We start from the raw sequence: 13,205 nt of genomic DNA on the forward strand, positions 1-13,205 counted from the left end.
TAAGTTCAAGTGTCAGCAGTTGTGGATTGTATAGGTCCGCATGCACTATTCTGAGTCTGGTACGTAATCAAATGTCAACTTAGACGAAAGAAACCACTGCTTTTTTAAGACCAAATCTTCATGCCAGAGCAGTATGAAGACTGTAAAGATGAAGATGAGAGAATTGACAATAGCAGATATGTCACAGACTATCACAGAATTTAGTTTTTGTAAAGCTTATACTATTCCTACTGATCTTCAACCGTGTTGAACATGCCCTGTGTTCATTTCCCATGTAACAAGTCATCTTTTCCTGCACCCTTGCCGTAGCTTTGCATATAGGCTGTAGTTAATTTGAAATCACACAGATTTATCTTGTCTTTTTTTGGTGGATTTTTCTTCTAAAATGGAGTTCTGTTGCATGTCTAGAATACGGCTGTGGTTTTGGATGCATTACTGCGGGCAGTCGTAAGAAGCAAGTTATAATTTCTTTAGTTATCCAGCCTTTCTCCCTAGGGATCTGTCATGGTGTGTGGGTTTGCTTTGAAATGTTTTTGAAGATTGAAAAGCTTGAAACTTAAAAGCTGTTTGTGAGTTTTTTGGACCTGCAATTCAGTAGAACAGTTTCACTGTACAAACAGTTCTTTGAATATAGAAGAGCTGTAGTATACGGCTTGCAACTCCTTCACAGGATAATATATTTTTACTTAGCATTCATGAATGAAGAACCAAAAAATTTCTGAAAATTAATTCCTATTCATAAATGATAGTAAAAAACCAAAACAGGGTTAAACTGACATTATTTACAAAAAATATTTATCCAAGTAGTTCTGTGCTTATGGAATGCCGAGGCATTTTAAAATGTGTGAAACAGTATAGTTAATTTTTTATTTTAAGAAAAAATTACACCATCAATTCCCATGGCAATTTCAAATTAAGACTTATTTCATGGAAATGTATTTAATTCATGTGACAGAGAAATCTGTATAACTTCAGGCACGCAGCCAATTTATGACTTCTAAGCATATTTTCAAGACAACTTCATTATACTCATGAGACTATTTCTGCTGAAATTATGTGTACTGCCCTAAAAGCAATAATAGTGTCGAACAGTATTTAACTTGGAGGTAAAGAATCAATCAATATTTGTACTGCTAAGCATGCATTTATTAATTTTGTATTTTTCTTTTTTACTCTTCTGGTATTTACTTGTTTTAATAATAGATGAAAAAGAGTTATCAATAGGACTTCAGTGTCCCCTATTAAACTACTAAAAATGTTTACAGTAGATCAAACAAGACAGATTTGAGATGTATGGAAAATACTTACGATGAATTTATCATTAATCCTTTAAATAGAATATAAAAATATGATCTAAGGTCTGTGAGGAAATTGCCACTATTCTCAGAGAGATGATTGGAATGTACAGTGAATTATTGTAGTCCTAACTTAATTATTGTTATTATCTAGAAATGGCATGATTTTTGCCTTTTTCTACATCGACGTGTATCAATTACTTAAAATGGAGTAAATTCCTATTTAGATTGGTATAAAAGAGAACAGAAGCTAATTACATTCTCTTTAACTTTCTGTTACACTGTTATAATGTTATTTAGTAAACATTTCTGGACTGGGCTGTAAGTCACTGCAAGTCTAATGCTAAGAAGCTTAGAATGAACACGATTGATTCAAACGGGACTGTTAACTTTTATAAGGGAAACTGTGATTATGCAATCAAATTCATCAGGAAAATCTGCTAACAACATTTGGAGCTGAATATCAGCGATCTTTACTTGGTTTCCTTTGCAAAGTTGAGAAGAAGCATTTGAAAGATCTTCTATCAGACTTTTAGAAACTTCTCCTCCTAAAAAACAAACAAAAAAAGCCCCACCCACAGCCCCCAGAACAAAACAAAACCCCCAACCAGCCAAGAAAAAAGAAATCGTGGAATTTAGGCAGTAGAAGTGTTTGAGTATTTTGAGCAACTATAAATAGGCTTGGATCAAGAAATGCCGTGCAAATTAAGTTCACTTTAAAAAAAAAAATTAAAAAAAAATTTCCTACTCTGAATACTAACTAATACCTCATAGAGAAACTTTAAAAAAGTCTTAAGCATCTGGTGGAGTTAATTGGGGTGTAGTTATGAAACATCTTTTTTTTGACAACTTGTGTGTTGTAGTCTGCATTTTTTCATGGGATAGGATGAATTTCAGCATGTTTCTTATAATTTCAACTTTTAAAATTTCATCTCTCCAGTTCAAATTCTAGAACTAAGCATTTTATAGGTTAACTTTTTAAATCGTAAGCAGTCAATATCAAAATTGTAGTCTGAGCAACATCTATGTAGTTCATGTAAATTCTAAGTAGGCAGCTCCCATATTTTTCAGTAATAATCACAAGCGGGGATAGCTTTAAATATATACTTTGCATTTCTTTTTCTTATTGGCGAATTTTCTATGGACTCTCATTTTTGTCCCTTATAATACCAAAATATATTTGCCACAAGATCATCTTGGAAATGAATCACCTCCTGCAGGTCTTTTTTCTTTCTATTATCTTTATAGGGATCCTACCGGCACTTGCTTTTCAATTTATGTATTATGAAGAATCTAAATTAGGTGTGATGAATCTAAGACAAATAATTCTTGTGACACTGAGATTTGTTTGTTTAAAATCAGGCAGGCAAGGTATTTAACTGCACTTTTTTACTGCTCAGTAAAGCAGTTAATGGCATTTTAAAGTATAAGTGCAAATCAAAGTACTTTATTGAATCAAATCTTTTGAAGTCCACTGACCTATAGTAAATTGGGAATTTCATAGCTGACTGTACAATTAAACTTTGACTCCAGGGGGCATTTATGTTTAAATTTCTCATTAGAAAGTCAGTCTGAAGTGAGCTTTTATTCTCCTGACAAATGCAAAGAAGCTGTGAAAAGGTTAAATAAAAATTTTATTTTGGAAATCAAACTTTATGCACAGTTTTTCTCCTTTATTTCTTAACTTCAGTTAGCAGTTAACTTCCACTTAATCTTTGAACCTTCAGCAAGCTTTCTTTTACTTTTTCTAGGTTCTACTCGTATAAAAAGCCTCTTCTTTTCATTTGTTCCAGCCTTGTCTGGATTATCTTTTCAAAGATAAAGGGAGACGACAACAACATAGTACAGAGTTATGTTCTACCAAATCCAGTTAGTACTGAAAGCTCACTCTCTGCTGATGCTTGAAATATAATATTTAGCAAGTACTGAATGCTTTCTCACAATGATAAAGTGATTTTCATTAAAAATAATTGAGATAGAATCACCAAAAATAGATACTGAAAGGCCTACTCAGTTACCAGGAATACCCCTCTGCTTATGGTGGTAGACTCATCACTGCTGGAATGATGGTCAGGATTCCCAGTTTTGCCATATATTGGCAGACTCCTCACTGGAGTCTGCACATTCATGTTATTTGAAGATTTGCCTCCAGATTTGATGATATGAAATAATACCTGATGATATAAAATAATTTGTGGATTGGGGACTTCATCAAAATTTAATTCACAGTATTTATGTCAGCAAATAATCGTCATTTCTTACAAGCAGGGCTTTGCTAGGAGCATAACAATAAAACGTGGATTTTTATCTGACTTGTTCTATGTTAGATATGCTTCTAATACTTTCCAGAGAAAGACAGAAAAAAAGTACCTCTTAAAATAGAAACGCAGGCGCTTCTCTACATTGTTACTATTTCAAAATGAGGATTTAGAGTCTCTTCTTTGTGTATCAGATTCCACTTATGCTTCCTGTGGAGTCTGCTTCCACAGTCAGGCAGGATTAATCCTCCATTCATCAAAGATTTTTGGAAATGAGAGGTTTTGGTGGTTTGGTGTTTTTTTAACTTTTCTAAAATCTCTCCTCTATCTGGGCTTGATCCTTGCATTTTACTTGCAGGTTTCTTGCTTAGCGATGGAGCAACATAGATGCCTAATGTATCTTGTTCTTTCCCAAGAGATACACAGCTGCCTGTACTGGGTATGGCAGTGGTGATAACTTCGGAAGGACCAGGCTTTGTGTTTATGACCCAATTTAATCTGCCTTGGGAAACCTTTTTGCAGCCAATTTGGAACCTGCATGTTTCACCCTGTGAGCAGCAACCACATCCATCTGTTTCATCATGTAAAGAGCAGAGACAAACACTTTGGATGGCGATGGCTAAATGTATATCACAATATAGCGGTGCGTTATTCTGAATGAATGGGCTGAACAAGGGGTTTACACAGACACACTAAAGAGGAAGCATCTCGAAACAACATCACAGCCAGACGATTAGGATACAAATGAGGTATGCAATATGATTGTATAACTGCACATCACACATACATGATGCAGAGATGGCTATGGAAAATACTCACTTTTTCACTTGATTCTGCTTCCTTTTGGTTTCTGCACCCCTTTGGTGCATAGCAGGGAAGTAGGTATTTGTGTTTAGTGGAAGAAATTACACTGACTAACAGACACAAGCATTTTACTCATAAATTTATCACAGACTATTGCTGAGTAGACTGACAGACAACCACAACAAATGGTGCATTACACATCTGAGGAAACCAGGCTGAGCTCCTGGCCCTGTTGAAGCCAGTGAAAGTTTTGCGCTATTTTAGGTGATGGGGGTGTGGGGAGAGGGGTCAGCGTTTTATATTGGCTTACTGTTTTGTTAATCATTTAGTAAAAAATTGAAAATGATGCCTCAAAGAGACCATCCTTTGTATAGTCACTTCATAGACATGACAGTCCACCGCAAACAAAAGGTGGTGTTCAACAGGGGCTGAGGAGATCGCTGGACCTGGTTTCCAAAGTAGATGATGATATTTCTACAACGTGTGTGCGTTAGTGCAGTGCATCTGTGATGCACTCCAAGAGAACTATGTGCATCCTAAATACTTTCAAGGAAATACAGTAGCGTTTATCCTAAAATGTGAATAGAATAAAACAGGATTGTGGATTTTGTTAAAGGCTCTCACATAAGAACTACTTCGTGGTACGATTACTTCCATTAAACCTTCTGTTGAGGAGGAATAACTTGTGTGCACTAGAGATTAACAGTAAAGGAAATGCGCTTGCTTGGGGAGCAAATTCATGTATGTGAGCAAGAGGAGGGAGTAAAATCCACTCTTGTAACGAGATGGAAGTGCTGCGTGTGTCAGCGTTCGGTCACTGCCTTCAGTAAACTAATGAAACCACCTAAGGCTCAATGCGTGCTGCAAGGTGTGAGGTTTAGTGTGATGACGTTATGTCCGTCCTTCGGCTGAAGTTGTAGAAATGAAAGCAACGGAGTGAGCAAAATAGCACATTCTTACTTGGACCAGTAGAATCCCAGTGAGAGCTTAGGGATGGGATGTGAGATTTTGAAATTGACACTACTGTGAAGTGGCGGTTTCTAAATTTATATATGCATTGCAAATGAGTATTTTATATATGCATTGCAAAAGAATATTTGTGGCATGAAGTACATTGATGTTTTAAACAACTTTCTAGTAACTGACATATACTATACTTTCTACACATCCCTTTGTTCGGGGAAAAAAAAGCATTTTCTGTCAATACATCTAAACCCCAAAGTGGTTCCATTATTCACCCCACGCGCTGAGGTTGGCGCGAGATCCCCTGGCAGAGGGGATCCCGCAGCAGCGCTGGGGCTGCCCTGGCACCGAGGGGGCGCAGAGGCCGGGCCGGGGTTCCCCTCGCTCCGCCTGTGCCACGTTTCGCGTGGGGCTTTGGCATCTCCCCCGTGGCCGGTGACCCGCGTGGTGTCCGCGGCCTCCTCAGAGCCCCGCGCTCCGCCCACCTGTGATGTCATAGTAAGGAGGGGCTTTTCTTCTGCAGACTCCTCCCTCGGAATCTCCTTCATCACCATGGCAACAGCCTTATCTGCCGCCCTAGAGCCTTTTCCCTACAACAGCGAAATCAACAATGGCGCAGTCAGCAGCGAGCCCGGCACAACCGCGCCCCAAAAACACACCCCAGAACCATCCCGGCCTTAAACTGACGGCGTTTACGGCTGGAAGCAAAGCTTAGTTGAAAGTAGCACACACAGTCTTTAAAAAAAAAAAAAAAAAAAAAAAATGTTATCTGTGAAGCTGTTAGTTAACAGCGCAGAGGGAACTGTCCGGAGTCTTGTGACTCGTTGGAGTTGCCCCAGTGAAGCCAAGGGGAACACGGCCCTGCCGCGCTGGGCAAGAAATACCCCCACGTGAGCAGAAGGGTTTGGACCTTCTGCAGGACAGGATCTCCAGAGGAGTGTGGTTTGCAGGATCAGCCCATTGATTTAATTTTAATTACCCAAAAGTTTGCATCTGAAATACCTGGGTTTTGCTTAAAAATAGCATCAAGCTGATTTTGCAAATAGAGCACAGATCCTTGGGAGTTCACTGAGGCAAACTCACCCTGGAATTTGAATGTACAACCTGTAGGGCTGAGCCTACATTGTTTATAGCTCGAGTAACATTTCAAAAAAGCAATTTACATCATATAAACAGTCTATTTTTTGCTATCAGAATGTACGGAGCCAAATTCTGCCATCATAGGCATTGCTACAGTTCTCCCAAGAATGGTAATTGTTGTTGAATTTACTGTAAGGATTTTTTTAATTTAACTTTTCATAAAATTCACTTAATATGTCATAAATATTCAAGATAAAGTTAAAATATGTTAACATTATTTAATATTTCAGCCAAACAAAAATGCACTACCATTATGTGCCATACTCTCTTGGAAGCAGTACTCTTTATTTAAAAAGGATATTTATCTTCTTGAGTTCACATGGATTTCTGTATTTTGATCTCTCATGCTCTTGCAAGTGACAGAGAAAGTCTGAGCATGCACATGAAGCACGGCAGCAGAACTGTATTATGCTGGTGACCCTGGGCATGTCCTTACTATTATACTCGAAAAGCTCCCGTTGATTTCCATAGAAGCTTTAGCTGTGCAAAGACTGCAGGATCTGGCTCCATAAAAGCAGTATTTATACTAGACTCTAATATATTTAAATACTTAAAAGTCTATTAACAGAAGGGGTTCTTTGCTACCACATCATATGCTAGAATTACTTTCACTAACACTGTATACTGTGTCCAATAAAAAACCCACTAGGGCTTATAATGAGCTACAGGTTGTTTCAGAAACATTTCATCCATTGCAGGTAAAAACATTACATATTATCGTGGTTTTATTCAACAGATTTTATTGATCACCAGGTCAATCTTAGGTTAGCTTGCTTGTGCAACACATCGCAGTTACCCTACAGAGAGTTCTTTGCATGCTGCAAGAAATTCTTAGAGCAGAAGTGTCAGAAATGATAAGCATGCTAGATTTGTGATGCCTTTGATATCCAAAGAACTGCAAAGTCATTGTATAATTGAATAGATTTAATTCGGAGAGAATTACTTCTAATCGGTAGGCATATCAAAGGTTCTTGGCCAATTACATATTTGCTCTGCTCATGATTGATATGACATATTCCAGGTCTATGAAGCCGGTTTCTAGTATGGCGCATGGAGCTCTTGTTAGCTTGCACTAATAACATGCTATTTGATCTTTATAAAATGTAGTCCTTTTGTGCTGAGTGCTAGAACTAAATAGTTTATCGGCTAGAAAGGATGCATTGGAAAGCATGCAGTGCTTTTTATTTCTTGCAGAGTAAAAACCCACCAAAGCAAAGGTCAGGTCACTTTTTTGAAGACAGAGCCACTTTTTCTTCAAGGTTTCACCTACTGCCTGAAAAGAGTCATGATACTCGTATTAGTGCCTGCTGGTAACCTCTGATAAACATAACTGCAAAGCCCTGGGAGTGGTCAAACAATATATAAAATCTGTCTCGGCAGTTTACAGCAGTGATAGTACAAGTAGAACAGTAACCTGATGAATACCGTGCTATTTTTTATGAGCAGACTTTGTATATTTGCTAGTCAGGGCAAATGGTTTGATACTACTTTTTAATTAGGTCTTTCTTTTAGCTTTCCTTAAAGACATGTAAGTCAGGTTGGTTTACTTCTGACTACTAGCCTATGGTACGAGAAACATTATTCTGAAACTAGAATTTAGTGGGCAATTTCCTGGCTACCAAAGGGAAAGGCACTGCAGTGCAATACCTGAAATCCTCACATTCTGGTGGAGAGATGCACAGGTGACTGATTCATTGGAAAACCCAGTTTTTTATTCTAGTGACTAGAAATGGATTTTGTTGTCCAATGTAAGGTGTGTAAGCTTGAAAATCTTGGTATCTGCATTTGCTGTAGTGAATATTATGTGTTTGATCCTTGCATATGAAATGACTAGGCAGAAGAATCGGAGAGGAATAAAAAGAGTTTGTCTGTGACCAGGACAACCTTGTTACTGTTATGAACTGCAGCTGAAATTATGACCTCTAGCACATTTCTTACAATAACCATTGAAGGACTTTTTTTTCTTTTTAAAGGTGCTCTTTACTAGGCCTCCTTCAATATTAAGTGTTGTTCCTTAGTGTTTTGTCTTGCTGTATGTATTTATCTATTACGACAGTCGATTGCTCAAAGCCTATAATTTTACACTTGCCAGGTCTTTAAAATGGACAGTTTGTTGACAGTGCAGATTTGCAAGTTAAGTTATTTTCTTATGTAAGCAACAGTTTAATAATTTAGTAATAATTTCATAATTCCCTATTTGTCTGCAATATACAGATGGAAACGATTGTGGTCCAGAGCATGATAACCTGTGTACAAAGCAAGTCAAACATGAGTTGATGAAGGAAAAATATATTATTTATTTTCATGGAAGATACTGCTTAAGAAAAACTGAGAAACACGCCAGTATTTCCTTATTCGATACACTTTAGGTGATGTCTCCAGAGCAAAATAAGAAGTAGAGTTCAGAGTATTCCCATGATGCTAAATATCTATAATAGAATTGGTTTCAAAACTTAATAATGGTTTCTCTAGGTTTATCCTTTGGGATCAGGTAATGGATAGTGATAGACATTGCCAAAGAAGTATGCTGATTTGGCAGGGTTTTCTAAGGAAATACTCTTTCTTTTTTTGTTGCTGTTGTTGATGTTCCTGAATAGTTCCAAATTAAATTTTGAACAATTCAACACTACTTAATGTGGTACTTAATGGTGAGTATTTAATTAAACCACTGTAAGAGCATATTAATGTAAATTTCTAGGACAGCATACAGTCGTGTGTGTGGTTCTGGTTTTTTTTATCAGTGATGCTTATAGCTTTGTAACCATGCTCATGTACGATAAAGCTTTTTTTCTTTAAATACATGAGACCAATAGATCGCCTTCAAGTCAGGAGGGACAGATCAGTTAGAATGAATACACAGTCATACTTGAAACATTACTGTTTGGTTAAATACTATGTAATTCTGTAATTCTTCATTACAGTTGTTTGCAAATTTGTTCTCATGTACAAAAAGCAAGTGGTCAGTTCCTTGTAAATATTTAACATTTTGGCAATGCTATTTAAACTGTGATTAATGACAGAAATTCTTTGTCATCATCTACGCAATAAAAGGATTTTATCTAAATCCATAACATAATTAGAAGATTGCTTTGACAAATACTTAAGGTACTTGAGTCCTAAATTCACCTTTCAGGAATATTTATACCATGTGTTCTTGTGGGAAATTGAACAGAAAGAAATTGAGCGATCAGATACTTTTTTTTTTTTTAAATTTAAAACCATATGTATGCATGGAGAAATTCTGCCTTTATGTAAACCTGTGCTGTTCCATTTATTTTCCAAAGTTCCTACCAATCTTTTTCAGCTTTACTTGACACATTACGATACATTGCTATTCACTGAGCTATTCAAAATCATCTTAACATGAGCATGTTAAAATTTAAGCTATTGTAAAAGCTTTGTACATGCTTCCCTTGTAAAGAAATTTGATAGAAAAAATGATATGCAGACAGTGTTAGTACATGTATGATATGATTATTGATTCCATGAAGTATCTCTCCTTTCTAGTTGAGAAGAAACACAACAACTTGCTGTATTTCTGAGTATAATGCCAAAGAAGTGACCAGCTACCCTCAACTTTTCGCATGAGGCTATTGAATTAAAATATGTTTAAAAACAAAACAACAAAAGTCCCACCATGTACTTTTCCAGTTCAGACCATGTTGAAGTCCTTACCTTTTAATGGGTTGGGGAGGGGTTTTATAAAGCGAACTTTATGAAAGATGCATTAGTGGTACCTTTAATTCCAGTAGCTGTGGTCCTTCTGTGTTAGGAGAAAGACCAGACAGAGCTACTGTCTGTGCTGAACCTGGGCTGCTTGGCTGCTCTCCAGATCCCCAGGCAGCTGATATATTACACTCACAGTACCAATTAAGCAGCCTATTCAAGCTGGCTTTATCCACCGCAAATCTTTATGTTTTGTGCAATTTAAAAATAAAAATGAAGCGAGCAACTTGGCTTAACTGTTTAAGATTCTGCAGTGCTAACATTTTTACCTCTCAAAATGAGCACACATGGCTATGCAATGGTACCATGAGAGTTCGAGTGTCCACAATATAACCATGAGCTCTTGATTTCACATAGAATCTGTGTTTATTACTTTGTATTTTTCCATTCTCAGGCTTTTCTGTTCATGTTTTCTCCATATGTTGGTCTTCTCATCATTTATGCTTTTCTACTGTTTTCTGGTGGTGTTATACCTTGCATCTTATATATATATATATATATCTATCTCATTTAAAATAATGAGAAACCATATGGTGAGGCAGTTTTATGAACCAACACAAGATGAATATTTAAACAGAAAATTCTGTTTCATCAAAGCTCTTGGTAGCTTTTTATTGTGAGCTTAAAGCGAGGTATCTGTCTAAGGTGAATGAGAACATAAGCCTTTAGGCAATGCTGAGCTGACTGTGGTGTGGAGATGTGAACAAGTTATACATTCTGAATTGGAAGAACTATTGCCAAGGTCGGCCAGCTTTCAGGACCTGAGTGTTTCCATATTGTACTTGCATCCTTTGGAACCTCCTATCAAGCTTTGTGTTTGTGATGGTCCAACATCTCTTGGCTTGCCACCTTTAGTATTTTCTTCACTATTCTGTTTGTTATACTGAATATCATACCTAGAAACAATAGGAAGTGTTCGTAAAGCAAGATGTGAAGTATTCACTAATGAAACTGCCAAGTTAGAATTACACTGTGGACCAAAAAAGCAGAGCTGTGGCTTCTTAGGAACACATATTATATTGCAGTAGCTATCGTACAATGTTGACATTTCTCCTAACATGTTTATATATTGATTTAATCTTATTATTTAGAAGAAGAGATGTGAATGGTCTGGAATATCGAGCACCTTACAAAATGATCTGAATGCAATGTCCAGAAACAAATTTAGCAGGAGAACTGCTGGGACCTCTGCTCAGTTGGCAGCAGCAGCACCCGTGCTATGGGAACACCCTTGTAAATGTTCTGTTGATACCCAGATTGTATCTGACTCTTCTTGTGTGTAAGCAATTGTCTTTGGTTCATTGGATGACTGGCAAAGTCACAAGGAAAATAATTCTTCTTCTTTGACAACTAAAGTGACTATCAATGCAGTATTATGAAAATATTTAACTTCAAATCAAATGGATTGCTTTATTAAGTCCAAATCTTCTATGTAGTTACTGAGGTGATGGAAAAAATACAGGTCAGAGGAAATCAGTAGCTGAACATCTGGGACTGATCTCTCCAGATATTTTTTGCTGAAGACTGGCACCAAAAGCTGGGAATGCTGATAAGCCTGTGGATGACACAAGGCTTGAATGCATCATTAATACAGAGGCTTCTCAGAATAATAGATCCAGGATGAAAGGTCTTTCTAATAACAAGGAACTTCTGCTGTTATCTGGATGTCTATCACTTGGAAATAACCAATAAGAAAACCCACCAGTCACAAAACTACTACAAGCTGGTAATATTATGCAGCTCTGAAATATTCATATGTATTTCAGTTCAAGGCAGGAAATGTTTCTATTGTACTAACACTTCTGGGTCCTCATCTAAATACCATAGTATTCACATTTGAGAAGGGCTGATTGGCACTAAGAGGTGCACAAAAGGCCCAATAGGGAAGAAGAAAGCTTTTCTTTAAAAAGAAATTCAAGTGGTTGTCTCTTTTAGCAGAATAAAGGATGGATAGTGAGTAGACTTGGTTTGGAAATGAGAAGTTTCTCAAGCTGTCTAAAAGAAGTAAAGGGGAAAAAATATTTTTAAGATGAATCTCTGCATACAGAAAGGACAGTGACCTATTATTGGTCCCTGTATTAAGGGACTGGACATTAATGTGAATCCATGTTCCTGTGTTTCCAGCTTTATTTATAACATAAACGCATGTCTGTTTTGAACAGAAAGCCATTTTAAAATGAGCATCCAAAATTCTACACAAATTATTGAACGAAGTAGCTTATTTCTCACTTATTGGGTAGATAGACCACGCTGAGACTTTTTTCAGTGAATGATGTATTGACTAAGAAATTCCATCCCAACTTTAGTTCAGCATTTTTGTTCTCTCCCCGCAGGATACTTGCATCTTGTAAAACCAGCAGGCTTCCCACATTGGGGAATCTGTAAAAAGATTCTCTTACTGATCCATCTTCTAAATATTTCTATGACACAGTTTTGATGTTAGAACAAACACAGAACTGTGCTTCATGGCACATATGAATCATATGTCAAAATTTTTTGACAAACTAATATAACAGCTGTCATGGGGTGATTGTATTTGGTTCTTGGTGAAGCTCAGCAAAGCAGGTAAATGTCCCCTCAGAGATTCCCTAGTCCTTGAACGCAGTGCTGATGTTTCTAATACTGTCTCTCCTTTTTGTAAAATCTGAACACAGGAGTAACTAACATACGTTAATCCCTTTGAGAGAGAAGTTTTGTTTGGTTGTTGTTGTTGCTTGTTTTGGTTTGTTTGTTTTTTTTTGGAAAGAAAATGTTATATTATTCCTCAGGCCCCAGCCTGTGATTCAGTTATGCAATTCCATCTTTTGTGCTGAGGTTTAGGCGAATTCACAGTGTTAACGAATGGGGGTCTCTGAAAACAAGACAGCTGGACGGGCTTGACCCTATCCAAATTATTACCTTGATTGCACGTTCATTTCATGTGTACTGCAGACATCACCAGCCAGCCAGTCCACATGTGCCATGTTTTTCCTGAAAAATCCTTGTTCATTGCCTGAAAAATCGTATGTTCATTGCATGT

At 37.0% G+C, this 13,205-nt stretch overlaps 1 protein-coding gene across 1 annotated transcript in view; it reads right to left on the reverse strand.

The window, feature by feature from the left end:
• PEX5L (peroxisomal biogenesis factor 5 like) overlaps positions 1-13,205 on the reverse strand; it is a 97,216-nt gene that overhangs the window by 32,482 nt on the left and 51,529 nt on the right. The window contains exons 2-4 of the mRNA XM_065640011.1: positions 7,668-7,733; positions 5,806-5,910; positions 4,373-4,411 (exon numbers count right to left, since the gene is read on the reverse strand). Of these exons, the coding sequence (XP_065496083.1) occupies positions 4,373-4,411; positions 5,806-5,910; positions 7,668-7,733 (210 nt within the window). The remainder of the gene's footprint in view (positions 1-4,372; positions 4,412-5,805; positions 5,911-7,667; positions 7,734-13,205) is intronic.

The sequence above is a fragment of the Caloenas nicobarica genome, chromosome 8 (genome assembly GCF_036013445.1).
Source record: "Caloenas nicobarica isolate bCalNic1 chromosome 8, bCalNic1.hap1, whole genome shotgun sequence".
Lineage (NCBI taxonomy): Eukaryota > Metazoa > Chordata > Aves > Columbiformes > Columbidae > Caloenas > Caloenas nicobarica.